This window comes from Macadamia integrifolia, unplaced genomic scaffold (assembly GCF_013358625.1).
Source record: "Macadamia integrifolia cultivar HAES 741 unplaced genomic scaffold, SCU_Mint_v3 scaffold1796, whole genome shotgun sequence".
Taxonomy (NCBI): Eukaryota; Viridiplantae; Streptophyta; class Magnoliopsida; order Proteales; family Proteaceae; genus Macadamia; species Macadamia integrifolia.
The window spans coordinates 1-14,452 of NW_024868357.1; the positions used below are offsets into that span (position 1 = coordinate 1).

The 14,452-nt window shown below is 37.9% G+C and overlaps 2 protein-coding genes, 1 long non-coding RNA gene, 1 other non-coding gene and 1 pseudogene across 4 annotated transcripts in view; 1 reads left to right on the forward strand and 4 right to left on the reverse strand.

The window, feature by feature from the left end:
* Positions 1-1,733: 1,733 nt before the first annotated feature.
* On the reverse strand, positions 1,734-1,805 carry TRNAD-GUC. The gene has a single exon. It is a non-coding gene; the product is annotated as a tRNA-Asp (tRNA).
* Positions 1,806-1,979: 174 nt separating this feature from the next.
* LOC122064855 lies at positions 1,980-4,087 on the forward strand (annotated as a pseudogene).
* A 3,444-nt stretch (positions 4,088-7,531) lies between these two features.
* On the reverse strand, positions 7,532-10,238 carry LOC122064856. The gene is made up of 2 exons (XR_006135842.1): positions 9,194-10,238; positions 7,532-7,880 (listed from the first exon to the last, which is right to left on the reverse strand). It is a non-coding gene; the product is annotated as an uncharacterized LOC122064856 (long non-coding RNA).
* A 2,428-nt stretch (positions 10,239-12,666) lies between these two features.
* Positions 12,667-14,228, reverse strand: LOC122064860 (basic proline-rich protein-like). Its single transcript, XM_042628642.1, has 5 exons — positions 14,076-14,228; positions 13,835-13,900; positions 13,596-13,670; positions 13,429-13,503; positions 12,667-13,283 (listed from the first exon to the last, which is right to left on the reverse strand). Exons 4-5 carry the CDS (start codon positions 13,435-13,437, stop codon positions 12,819-12,821), a joined length of 474 nt encoding a protein of 157 aa, XP_042484576.1. The 5' UTR covers positions 13,438-13,503; positions 13,596-13,670; positions 13,835-13,900; positions 14,076-14,228; the 3' UTR covers positions 12,667-12,818.
* LOC122064861 (splicing factor 3A subunit 2-like) overlaps positions 13,438-14,452 on the reverse strand; it is a 6,456-nt gene continuing 5,441 nt past the window's right edge. Inside the window, exons 2-5 of the mRNA XM_042628643.1 lie at positions 14,076-14,152; positions 13,835-13,900; positions 13,596-13,670; positions 13,438-13,503 (exon numbers count right to left, since the gene is read on the reverse strand). Coding sequence (XP_042484577.1) covers positions 13,438-13,503; positions 13,596-13,670; positions 13,835-13,900; positions 14,076-14,152 — 284 coding nt within the window. The remainder of the gene's footprint in view (positions 13,504-13,595; positions 13,671-13,834; positions 13,901-14,075; positions 14,153-14,452) is intronic.

Below are 14,452 nucleotides of genomic sequence, written 5' to 3' on the forward strand. Positions count from 1 at the left end.
ACCACCCTCATCCTTCCTAAACCATAGACATGCAATAGGCTCCTCATCTCCCTCTCCATGATTTTCAATCACATCATCTAAAATATAGTAAGAGGTAAGTTTATGGGGAAGCCTAGTAAATGACAGAAAACATAATTTACACAAGTTAAAAAAAAAAAATAAAAAAAAAATAAAAATAAAAATAAAAAAATTAGATGAAATGTGAATTATTATTAAAATAAAAGAAAATCTAACAAGTCAATCAAACAATAATAGATATCACAAATCATGATCAATGAAATTTAACACCACCGTCCTGTACCGTACTACGGCTCACACCATACTGTGACCTTGATCGGTGTGTTAACCCATTCACATAATTCATAAGTTCAATAATAGTTCCAACATATGGGAATGGAATGTGCCCCCGTACCGTACTACGGCTCACACTGTACTGTGACATTGATCCACATCCATCCCATATGCAAGATATTACAATCACACCATTGGTTTTTGTAAGGCGTAAAACATACTCTATCGTCCCGTCCCGTCCCGTGCCGTACTACGGCTCACACCGTAGTGTGACCTTGATCGATAGTGAGGCTTTTACACAAACAAAATGCATTCAATGATAGCATACATCATCCAAAAATCCACATAAGGACATAATGTAACAGTCACGAATCCGAAACGAAAATGAAATACACATAAACAAAATTTATAATATGCTTTCATTTATTAAACGTGAAATGCAAAACCCAATAAAGAGATATAAATTTCATGAGAAAATAAATTTACAATTCTAAAGAAATGATAAATTTTTTAATATATATAACCATACAAATTAATTCTTATACCACATGTTAATAATTATATAAAAAGAAAACCGTGTAGAGAGTAAATTAAACCACTTACAGCTTTCACAGAAGGCTAAAAAAAAAAAAGAACCTTTAGATATAAGGTCTTAAAACGAACGTTTCCCTCCTAATGGAACGAAATTAAGGGAAGATGTTGGACCTTTCTTTTTCTTCTTCTTCTTCTTCTCTTTTTCACTTGAATAACCAAGAGAGGGGAAAAAAATGAGGTGCCCCACTCTCTCTCTCTCTCTCTTTTCAAAATCTGTAGCCTTGTGAGAGACTACCAACTAATCATCTTCTCTTTTTATTTCCCAAGCTCTTTTCTTAATTCATAGAATGAATAAAATCTTTAAGCCCAATCAGCATTCTCCCTTGTCAATTTGCTTAGCAAGGCTAAAAGGAGATGCCAAAAGTATTACCCATTTGCCTCTTTGATTATACAATTTGTCTCCCTTAATTAGATAACTTGTCTCCCCTTGATTTGAGTCTTATAAGGAACGGAAAAATGATAATCAATTTACCCCCTTAATTAGACAATTTGACCGGATTTGGGGTCGTTACAGTAAGAGTTGGACATCAGAGTAATTTAATTTTTTGATGAATTTAAAACACTTATGTCAGGAGTTTCTATCTTTTGATATGGTTAATCAATGCCACAACATGATTCTATAGCCTATCAGTTAGCTTATAAAGCTAGAACTGAATCTATTTGTAACCTTGTATTACTGGATTTTCATTCCTCATTTCTTGAATAAAGTTATATTTATATTTTTGAAATAAAAATAACAAGGTCTTGTGCGGTGTGAATTGATTGGGCTCGGGCTTGACCAATTTCAAGTCTTGCACCGGCTATAATTGAACTGTCATAAAGAATTGACACAAATTTAAAAAGAAAATCGCCGTTGCCGGGGATCGAACCCGGGTCACCCGCGTGACAGGCGGGAATACTTACCACTATACTACAACGACTGCTTGATATGAATTTTATTCTCAAATCAATCATGTGTGTTCTCTCACCCACACAACTACCATTTATTTGATTCTTCTAAATCTGTTCTTTTGTTCCTCCAGTGTCCCTTGTCATAAAACCTTATCTATTTATAATGTTTTGAGGTGAATAATCACTTGCGTCTGCATATTGATTCAGTTTCACTTCAGAAATCTTTTCAATCTCCAGCTATGGCAGCCCTTCTACACCCCATGTCTCCCCTCATTAACCCATCTTCAGACAATACGAGAAAAGCTTTTTGCTTCTTCTCTCAGGTTCCAAATCTTCAGATTCATTCACTGAACAAGGGGTTTTCTAGGGTTTTAGCTTCTGGGCACATCAATATTTTTCCTAAGGGGAGACTTTTCAATCTGCCCAATTGGTGGAATGGGAAAAATGATCCAAGAACCAAAGAACTCAAACTCAATAATGCATTTTCTTATTTGGAGTTCATGGTCGGTAAGGGGGAAAAGCCGGATTTAGTTCAGTCCACTCAGCTATTGCACGATCTGTGCAAGGCCAATAAAAACTTAGAAAAGCAATTAGAGTTGAGGAGATTATAGTTACTTCTGGTAATACTCCAGATCCTGAGTCTTATTGTTACTTGGTGAACCAGTTGTGTAAAAGAGGAAATTTTGGGTATGCAATGCAGTAGGTGGAGAAAATGGAGGAACATGGCTGTCCACCCTACATAGTTACTTATAATTCGCTTGTTAGAGGGCTTTGTATCCAAGGGAACCTGCAACAAAGTTTGCAGCTTTTGGATAAACTTATGCACAAGGGGCTGGTCCCAAATGTATTTACTTACTCATTTTTACTTGAAGCTGCTTACAGGGAGAGAGGGGTAGATGACGCAATGAGACTGTTGGATGAGATAATTGCTAAAGGTGGAAAGCCTAATTTGGTTAGTTGCAATGTTCTGTTAACTGGATTATGCAAGGAAGGAAGAACTGAGGAAGCGATTAAATTCTTCAGGAGTTTACCATTGAAGGCGTTTAGGCCAACATTTTATTGAGGAATTTGTGCTTTGAGAGGACGTGGGAGGAAGCAAATGAGCTTCTGGCTGAGATGGACGGAGGGGACTGCACCCCATCTGTAGTTACATACAACATCTTTATTGGTTCACTTGCTGAACAGGGTCAAACTGATCATGCTCTTGAGGTCCTGAATGAGATGATGAGGTTTGGATTTAAGCCAAATTGTGCAAGCTACAACCCGATAATTGTGCAATTCTGTAAGGAGGGGAGGATAGATCTTGTGATTAAGTGTCTAGACCAAATGATGTATCGGCACTGTAATCCTAATGATGGAACCTACAATGCGCTTGCTGTGCTCTGCAAGGAGGGAAAGTTGCAGGAAGCCTTCTCTATTATCCAAAGCTTGGGTAATAAAACAAACTCTTCCATGCATGACTTCTATAGGAATGTCATATCAAGCTTGTGTAGGAAGGGAAACACTATGGCAGCATTTCAGCTCTTATATATGAGATGACAAAGAATGGATTTTTACTCCTGATTTCTATACCAACTCATTCCTGATCAGAGGCCTGTATATGGAGGGGATGCTAGCTGAGGCAATTGAAATTTTTACAGTAATGGAAGAGAATGATTTTAGACCAGCTATTGACAATTACAATGCCCTTATACTTGGGTTATGCAGGGCCAGAAGGATAGATCTTTCACTAGGAGTGTTTGAGATGATGATTGAGAAGGGTGACATGCTTAATGAGACAGCTTATACTATCGTAGTGGAAGGGATTGCCCATGAAGAAGAAATAAAGTTGGCCATAGAGGTTCTGAGGGAGTTGTATCATAGATGTGGTATGAGTCTAAATACTGTGGAAAGGATTGTGATGCAATATGATCTGGAATTATCGACTCCTTAACTCATGGAAAGCTTTGCCTTTAGCACAGTAAACCAGAGACGACCACAAAATTTGATCAATACAAAAATGATTGAAGCAACAGATTCTGATAGATAGATGAAGATAAGCATGAATTCTATTGAGTGATGCATGAAGAATTTGGGTTTTAAGCTTGATACTGGTCTCAAGATTGTTTGAAGGCGGGAAAAGAAAAGATTCAAGCTTTAATATTATTCTGGAGGTGAGATTATTTCAAGTACATCCTTCATATATTGATTTGTAAAAATTAGTGCCTTGGTTATCATTCAGCTGGATTGGTAAAACAAACCACAAACAGATAAGTGCCAAACAATTGGGAGAGATTGGTTTTCCATTTTAATTGTGATTCTCTGTTTCACATCAGTTGGGTTCATGCATTTACAACCATCAACAGAATTAATAATTCAAAGGAGATGTGGGAATCAGGTTAGAATTATATTCCATCTGTAAAGCTTGTTATAGCTTTTGCGCATTATACTGGCTGCTTTCTGCAGTGTCTGATGCTAAAGAAATACTCTTATTGGTTAGTAGATCTCTGTATTGTTGTCATACGTACACTTGCATCCTGTGAAGAAGATGACACATGATGCTCCCAACAACAGAAGAGTTCAGGGAAAGAAAAATAAAATTAGACTCATGTCTTGAACCCTCTAATTCTGTCTAGTTCTGTTCTCCAACGGTTCTATTGCTAAAACTTGTTATAAAATATCAGAAAAGATATTGAATATGAATCTGAAGTTGTTTGAATATGAATATTTCCTCATACATTAATAAATGTGCTACTATTGCTCATTTTGAACGTTCTCATTGAATACATGCATTATGGAGGAACATTAATCTCATGGGTTAAGGCAACGAAGGATAACTAACCACGTAAACTCTTTCACGGGGTTTTGAAACTGTTTCTCCTATGCGGAAGAAAGTGGAAACCAATGATCACACTTTTCTGAAATGCCGCATTTCTTAAGTTCCCTTGGAAGACATCAATTCTTATCATTGACCTCACTACTCAGTATCTTTGGCTCTCTTCTTAACCTTGTGCATCACAGAATCTCCCTGAGATTAAGCAAGCCCTATGTTCAGTGTTTAGTGGGTTTTGTGAGTATAATGGTGAACCATATTTTTGCAGAAAGGAATTGATTCTGTTTTACAAGCACTGGCGTTTAATCCTTTTTGACAATTGTATGAAATTAAATAAAATGGTTAGGGAATCTTAAGTCTTATTGACCCTATTCATCATAGTGCCGGAAGAGTTTGGTCTCTATAAGGATCATGACAACCACCGAGTTGGGCAGAGCTAGGAAATATGGATGGAGCTTTTTATTCTATTAGAGGAGATGGAAGCATGTCATAGATCTTCAGGAATGGCAAAATCAAGTTTTGCTTGCAGCATAAATGTGCAGACCACAGGGTAGAGAGGCACCACCCAAAGAATGGAGATTGGGCCTTTATCAAAAGCACTGAATCAAGCCAGAGAACTACAACAGGGTGGGATTTAGATAGAGATGGATGCAAAGAAGATTGTTGAGTGGGTCAAATCTGATACGTTGGCCATGGTAGTTATTTAAATCTTGTGTGCTGTCAGATTCTGGTTGTCTAACCTTCCAGTCACAATTCTGTCTATAGTCCAAGATGTGACAATAATTTAGCTCATTATCTTGTCCCTTCTGGTTTAGATTATGGAAATCTGTCACGTGGTTCATGAATGAGGCATAGTTGTCAAGGGAACGCCTAGGCTTCCAGGTGGCTTTGTCTGGACTGGCGCCTTGCTTGTGTCGCCTAAATCTTGCCCCCCTCAAAGGCTTGGTTCACCTAGCTAGGTGCCGTAACAACCATTGATTGAGGTTCCTCTGTGTCTGTTCAAGGCTTATCCGTTGGTCCTTGTACTTGGCTTAGTTAGCTTTAAGAAAGTTGTCCTTCCTCCCTTTAACCTCGTCAGATGTTGGCCTAGTATGAAGGAAAATTGGCTACTCTTTTCCCTTGCTATTAAGTAGCACACCAGGATGTATGTACTGCACTTGCATTATTGGAGTTTTCACTTACTAATTCCTTGATCTTCTGCACATTGATAAATGATAACTGCTTAAGATGAAGGCCCTCTGACATGCTTAAACTTATTATCAAATGTCAGCAAGACACAATTAACTTTTTCCTTAGGAAATGACTTCTTTATAGAGTGGAAGGGACAGTATTGAAAAATGCTTCAGGGTGGGGATCTTGATTTTCTGGTATCCATAGCCTCATCAGACAAGCAACAAACAATGGGATCCATTCAGGTTCTTTCAAGCCCTAAAGCACCACGTCCTTGCTAACCAAACGGCTCAAATTATCGGTTTCATTTCTTACAGTTGAGTTTGGTTTATTCACAAATATGTTTTCAACATTTTCTGCAACAAAATAATTCTTGTTATTTTCTTGCTTCTTGCAATTGTTAAGGAATTCCTTCAGAGCCTTGTTCCTTTACTTCTTCAATTTCTTCTTCAACCTTCACGGTGATGATGCATACCAGATTTTAGCCATTAAAAGCGCCTAGCAACAAGTACCAAAACACCAATGAAATCTGTCCACAAACCACTTCTCTATGGCCAGGTGCTACCATCTCTCTGCTTGATCTATGTTATGAGTTTGGTCAAGTTAGATCCATTTGCTACTTAATGTTAGTATCAAACTGACAGTTCACTTTGGAAAATTCTAATTCTATAAAGTTGCCTCTGCTGAGCACCTTAAATGGATTCATTTCATTACAGGACCTCATGGCATCTGATATGAATGTCTTTGGGGGTTTTTTTTTTTTCGGTGGGGTGGTGGGGGGGGGGGGGGCGGTCGGAGGGGGGGGCGTGGTGGTTCAGCTTCCGATTCCCCCCTTTGGGAATTTAGAAAAGAGAAAACCGTATCATCTAGATCACTTATTTCGAGACACCTCATGGGGAGAAGATCCAGATGATGCCTAAGTTCCGCCCTTAAAAGAAAAAGTTTCTTTTGAGTTCTTGGATTTGGAAGTCATAACCATGATTTAAAATATTTTCGATTCAGTTAACCGATAATAATTATTGATCTTTTAACATATCTTAACATATCTCCAATATGATATGATATTCTTCAATACGTATTTTAAATTTAATATACTTTAATCCTTAACCAATATGATACATACAATATCCTTTGACATGCATCTTAAATTTAATATACTTTAATCCTTGATCATGACTGGCTCAGCAAACCAATCGTGCTTACTGGCCAACGGTGTTTAAATTGGCAGGAAACTGATTTTTTCATGGTATTGAATAACACTATTCAGACTTAAAAAAAGAAAGAATTCCTTCATCCAATGTAATCTGCCACAATAATTCTCTTCACACTGGGTGAAAGGAAACTCGGTCCTCTGTTTCTCTTTGTTTTGTAATGCGATGATAACAAGCTGGCTACCATAATACACATGAATCACCCAAGGCCTCAGCTTTGAAAAATCTATTGTAGCAGGAAAATTCTACCGACCCATCAAACCAATGCCGTCTGTGAAACCCCCCCCCCTCTCTGTGGCCTAAGAATGTCAAGAAGTTATTTCAACCGCTTGACCACCAGATTGCAACATTAACACCTTACCATTGGACAAAGCGCAATCCGTTTTAATCACCCAAGAGCAGTTTTATCAATCGTGCATCTGAGAAAAAATCAAGAACTTGGAATGGATCCAACTAGAAATCAACCAGCCAACAAAGAGTATTCTGTTGAACAAAAACAAATTCCAAGTAAAAGAAACAAAGAATGGCTATACTGCAAAGCAAAGAAGAAGGAACCACTTACTGAAACAAAAATCTCAAAACACAAATTCCATTACCCAGTTGACGAATCCAGATACACCGAAACAACTTACTGAAAGAAGGAACCACTCAATACATGTCTATACTCGGTATTAAAGGCTATAGCCTACTCAGTTTTAAACTGCAAAACAGAGAAAAGAAGGAATATAGACCCAACAATGACCCGTCTTTCACTACTCCATCCTCCATCACGAAGGCCATATCAGGAGGAAAGGAATTGCATAAAACGAACCATCTTTGTGTCTATTATGTGCCACTGCTCCAATCTACTTGGATCTCTGCCTCATCTTTCGGCGCTTTCTCTTGAGTCTCCTCATGCGCTTCTTCTTCCACTGCAACCAGAATATTAATGAAGATTTTAATGCAAGGTTTTAAGAAGCTTCAGTATACAATTTAAATCCAAATATATACTAAGGGATGGATACCCATAACTTTTACCTAACATAAAAACAAGACTCCCTAACTTATGGATGATCACAATAACCAAAAGTGTTAAGATAAGCACAACATGTTTTGTTGCTTGAGGTTTCAAAACCCGATCATCAAGTACCCAAACCCCCCCCCCCCCAAAAAAAAATAAAAAATCCATGATGCAAGAATTCAAGGAGCTACTAATGTTCCTCTAATACCAAAAACAATACCTACAAGCACATGCAATTGCCAATAAATTAACCAGTAACCCAAAATAACCAAATTTCAGGTGAAAGCTAGGCAACAGCACAAAAGATCCCAAAAAACTAAACAAGCCAGCAACAATTTAACTGGGATAAATGACAACATATAGAATTAATCCTAAATGAAGCACCAAGTCGAAACAAAAAAATACATCATTAAGACAATCAAGGTGTTTACGTCGTTGAAAATCATAGTTCGACGTTCCCCCAAAGAATCATCAGTCATTAACCAAAATCCAAAGAATCTAAAAATCAGATAAAGATGCATGAATTAGGACCAAAAGTAACTACAAAACCCTAGACTTAACGAATGAAACTGTAAAAAACCCAACCTTTAACCTGGTTTTAAAGGACAGTCAAAGTATTTACGAGGTCGAAACTTAGACATCGGCGTATCCACAATGAATCATCAGTGATAAACCAAAATCCAACAAATCTAAAAATCAAGTAAAGATGCATGAATTAGTACCAAAAGCAACTACAAAACCCTACATTCAAGGAATGAAACTGAAAAAAAATCCCTACCTTTAACCTGGTTTTAAAGGACAATCAAAGCGTTTAGGAGATCGAAATTCAGGCATAGGGGTTCCCACAAAGAATCATGAGTCATAAACCAAATTTAAACAAATCTAAAAATCAAGTAAAGATGCAAGAATAAGGAGCAAAAACAACCAAAAAAATCCCTAGATTTAACAAAGGAAACTAAAAAACCCTAACCTTTAACCTGGTTTTCAAGAACCAACCAGCCAGAAAATCAAGAACAAATTATTCAATAGAAAACAAAATCATTGAGAAAACTAAGAAATATGGCAGCAAATACAATCTTTCAGAATAAATGTTTGTTAGATCGATCAAAAATCCATTCCATGAAATAACAAATGCTTCTACAAAAAAAACAGAAGATAATAAATGCGAATCCAAACCAAGCGATTATTAGAAAATGAAATGATTTAGGATTGCGAGATCCATACCTTGGCTCTCATCTTCGCCCTCGGCCTCTGGTACCTTCGCCGATTTGTTTCAGTGTTCGCGTGTCGCAAATTTGACGGCTAAACCGTCTATGGGTATTTATAGAGGTCAGGGTTTTAGGAGGGGAACGAACGGGAAACCCTAATCCATATGATACCCCTCCGAAGGGCTAAAATGGTAACTTAGTCATCTGGGAAATTACAGAAGCCTCCTCAACTAAGAAATCATAAACACAATCTGTGCCGGAATAGATTTAGGGCATGGGCTAGACCCCGGGCAAGACCTAGGAAAGGCCTTGATTTATTTGCTTAAAACCCATCCTGGTTGGACCTGAAATAAGCCTGTGATCCCAGCCCAACAGGCCTGTTTGGAAATCCTCCAGCTGGTTTTGGGCATTTTACCAAGTTGTGGAGTGAAACCTACCTGAGGCAATGCCGGTACGGTATTCGATACGATTTCGATACTCGTATCACATAAAAAAAAATGCCTACATTTCAATATTGATACCATGCCGACTTTGTACGTATATGGTACATTTTTTATTGGGTAATTTACAGCGCCACCCCCTAAAAAATGTCAATATTATAAGAACACCTCTTGTTAAATGTCAAATTACGTTCAAACCCCCTGCCATCAGTTTCTGTTAGATGATGTTATGAAATGACTCTTTAACCCTTGTGAGTAAAAGACTATTACATAACCCATTTTCATTATCTCAAAAATACCCCTCTATCTCACCGGCTCTCCCATTTCATTCTCCCCTTTTCTCCTTCTGTCCTTCTCTCCATGCCTGTGAGTTCATCTGAAACCGTCTCAGCCAAGTTTAGCTCCATCAGTCCCAGTCGAGTATTGTTTCGTCCGTCGCCGACGACTGCTGCTCATTTCATCACCGGCAGAAGTAGAGCTAAGTTATTTTTTTTATTTTTCTCTCTTATTCCATCTAATTTTTTTTCCTGATTTTTCAATGTTCTCTGTTCTTATGATTTTTCTCTGTTCTTCCATACACACACTCTCTCTCTCTCACTGCCAAAAATAAATCGATCAACAATCCAAGCCGGGAGGGGCGTTAGATAAACAAACATCCCTAAATCAATAGAAAATCCTCTCACAGTAAGCAAATGAAGCCCACTAAGCACCAAGATCCAAAGACTAGATGGGCTAAGGCCACCACAGACTCACACCCACCACAAGCACGACGAGAAATTGATGACTACCGTTCCAAAACTATAGAAAATTTCAACAGCTTCCTCTGCTTCTGCAACTCTTCTATGTTTGTTGTTGCTCTCATGGCTGGGAAGGAGAGGTCACATCTTCTTCTTCCTTTGGCCTTCTCCCCTTCTCTTATTTATGAGCTGAATTCCCCTCAAAATATCGAAACTTTCTTCCTACTTCTTGTAAAAATCCTAACCTGCCACTCCCAAACTCACAGACATCGTCTTCAAGTTTTTCTGATCACACTATTGCTAAGGTGTCAGAATTGTTGCTGTCTGTACCCTCTTACTTGCCGGAATTTTCTTGTTTTTCCTCCAAAAGTACACAGGTGTTTGTTATCGCCCTCTGCTTGAGAAGAAGACCAAGATTAGTAGTGTTGCCCCTCAAGAACAGGCTTTGGTGCCTTGCAATGAGAAACGCAATTGTCGTCGTCCATCGTATGCCGCCACCGTTGTTTTGAACGATCGCTGGTGGTCTAAATCCCACGATTTGGGTAAATTAGGTCTTGGAATGGGTTAGTAACTTAATACAAGGGTATTTTAGGTGCTTCATATTTAATAAGGGCATTTTGGTATTTAAAATAAAATATAATTGCTGACATCAGCATATAAGGTTTATTCCTTAACAGTGACTGACGGTAGGGGGTCTGAGTATAATTTGGTGAAACAAAAGGGGTGATCATATAATTGTGACATTCTCCAGGGGGTAGCGTTGTAATTTATCCTTTTTTATTTGGTACGAATATGATTTTAGTACAATATTTTTATTTCTTTTTTTCATCTTATGACAGTTGCACCCAAGGTGAGAAGTAAGGGTGTTAATTGGTTCAGTTTCAATTTAAACTGTTTGGTTCAATTCGGTTCACATATATTTTGGCTGAAACCAAAACCGCACCGTTTACTAAACGGTTGCACTTTCTGGAACAACAACCATTTAGTAAATGATTTCGGATTCCACGGTTTTAAACGGTTTCGATTTCAGTTTGTTCCATATGGTTTTTAAACGGTAGCAATCAGTTTGCTAGTTTATTCGCATGTTTACTAAAATTTGTTTTTAGTCATAAACGATTTGATCTTGAGAATGTGAAATGCAAACCATTATGTTTTGTTAAATCAACCAAACAACTAAGCAAAAGAAAATATTTTGATAAAAAATAGTCTCAAGCTCATCTAATAAGTCTCAAGCGCATTTAACAAATCAGTAAGTAATGCTTACAGCAAGGATTTTCTTTTTCTCCCCCCCCCCCAAATAATGAATTATAATATTGAGAAATATATTTAATATGCCATGATATAAGAAAAAATTACATTTTTATCAGTATACATTCTACTTAGTGCGTTGGATTAATTTAATCGGCATTCCAAACAATGAGCAAACTACCTCTAGAATGATTTGCACGCTTGCAACACTCAATCTTTGAATCAAATGAGATACTAATGATATTTTGCAACCACCTTATTTAATCTTTAAACGAGTTAATTAGATGGGTTTTAACGGTTTAAACGGCTCGATTTTCACAATTTCAATTCGGTTTCAAACCAACGGACTAAACGGCTCGATTTCAACCCGTTTAGCTAATCGGCCTGAAACTTGAAACCAGAACCGAATCATTTACTAAACGGTTTTGCAATTTCGCTGTAAAGGGCTCGATTCAGTTTCAATAAACGGTTTCGATTTCAAATTCACATCCTTAGTTAGTAGAGTCCTTGTTATTTGGTTTCAGTTTTCTATATCACCCAAGGTGAGTAGGGTCCTTGATATTTGGTTTGAATCTTCTATTTCTTGGCAGTCAGTCACCGTTTGGAGGTGTATTCTTGATCCTCTCAATACTTAAACAGCCTTTTAACTACTTCGTAGTATTTTATGAACATATTATCCACATCATCATTTGATTTTAAAATTAACTTTCGAAGCAATACCATGTGTCTGTATCCTATTTCAACGTTTTGAAAAATAATTTTTTGGTTTGATATGTTGAAAATTTTCAGAGAAAAGCCTTGGACATTGTGGGCCATAAATTGACTCTCAAAGATGAAATGTAGTCTATCCACATGATTTATCATCTATTGTGGAGCCAAGGCATTCAAAAGATTGTAAATAAAGCAATATAGAGTTCAAATTTTGAACTTGCCATGGGACTCCTATGATAGAACCAGACACACATGACACATCCTATTCACCACATCCAACAACTGAAAAGCTGCCACAGACCAGAGAATCAAAGCATGAAAAGGACGCAAATGTTCCTAGACATTAAAGCTTATTAATAAATTAGATCCCATATTCATTGGTAAAATATTAATATTTTCCACTGTTCAGCCGCTTTAATTCTGAAACTACTAATATTCTGTAGCTAATTCATCTCTGAGATCAACATAAGCAAGCAACAAAACTCCACAGAAGATTTGTGAGATGCTAAGACATTGGTGGCCTAGGGAGCTGTTGTCCCATATGGGGTGGAGGTGGTGGAGGATGAACCCCCTGGCCTTGAATCTGCTGGCCCTGAAAACCTTGTGGGGGCATCATCGAGGGGGGCCTAGTGCCTGGAGTGAAATTTGCCATCGTACCGCTACCAACTGGAGGTGGTGGTGGGACTGGAGGAGTACCACCAGGAGGCATGGGCCGAGGACCATTTGCTGTTGATGGAGGCGGTGGTGGTGCAGATCCTGGAGCAGGTGGTGGACCTCTTGGAGGATTTCCAATAGGTGCACCAGAAGGGAGCCCCTGTGGTGGTGGTGGTGGAGGCGGAGCTTGAGGTGGGGGAGGCAAGGGCCTCGGAGGAACACCTGGAGCGGCAGTGCCATTGGCAATAGAACCAGGAACCGGTGGAGGTGGAGGCTTATTTGTTTCTGGTGGCTTCACCTTGAAATACAGTTGCAACTGTGCAGTCCACAAATATGATGTCAGATAAAATTGTTATACAACAGATCAAGTACTTATACAGCTGAAATAACATGAAGGAGGTGAAGGAATTGTCTGGGAGATCAGGTTTAAAAAATAATTATCATTGAATATCAAGACGAACCGTGAACATTTATGAGTCAGGATCCCAATGCGAGAAGAACTTGGGCGTAGATTTGTCAATCTCTGTGCTAGGAACCTGAAAAGTGAATAGACAATCACAAACAATGAAAATTACAATAATCGGAAGAGAAAAGGTTGACAACATTAATTATGTTAACATTACTGTACCTTAAACGCAATGATTTCATATGGCTCAGCTGCAAACAGAAGATACTGGTACCTTTTATCACAGGATTGCACCCTCTATGTACCCAAAAAACGGGGAAGAAAGAACAAGAACAAAATGAGGTTAGTGTTTTGCCTTCAGGAGAGAGTACGAAATATGTTGTAATCAATGACCAAGCATACAAATTATAGTTGGGAGACATTCATGCAGCAACAGAAATAATTCCATGGGCAGAGTGTACCTGTTCAAAGGATGACATAAAACGGTGCCGTGGCTTCGAATTGTCTTCAATTTCAGGGTATTCAATCTGCAACATATTCCACGATCACCATAGAAAGTTAAAGCTATTGCATGATACAATATACATGACAACCAAATTGTGATGTGGATATCTAACCTCAACATTAAGCAAAAGTTAAATGTAGCTGTAACTAATATATTGAAAAATATATACCAAACAGTTTAAAGGAATATATAAGGACCTGGAAAAGAAGAGATCTCTGTTTTGTGTCAGGATCAAATTGCTTTGTCACCCTGTATCCAGGCCTTCCAATCTTGACTGCAACCACAATATAAGTTTATTAGCTACATTGCAAAACAAGATTTAACAATTAATCCTGTTAGAGCAATAGAATCATGAGTGGACCAAAGTTACTAAGGTAATTTTAAGTCAAGAAACAGTTACATCCTTCTACAACTCTTTCTAGATTGGCACACAAAAAAATATGAAACTGAAAATAAAAGACAACAGAAAAATGACACCACAAAACCAAAAGCTTGCATTAGAGAAATAAATTAATCACCATTTGAAATTATTGCTAAAAATAAGACTGCAACGTGAATGCTAACCATTGTACTT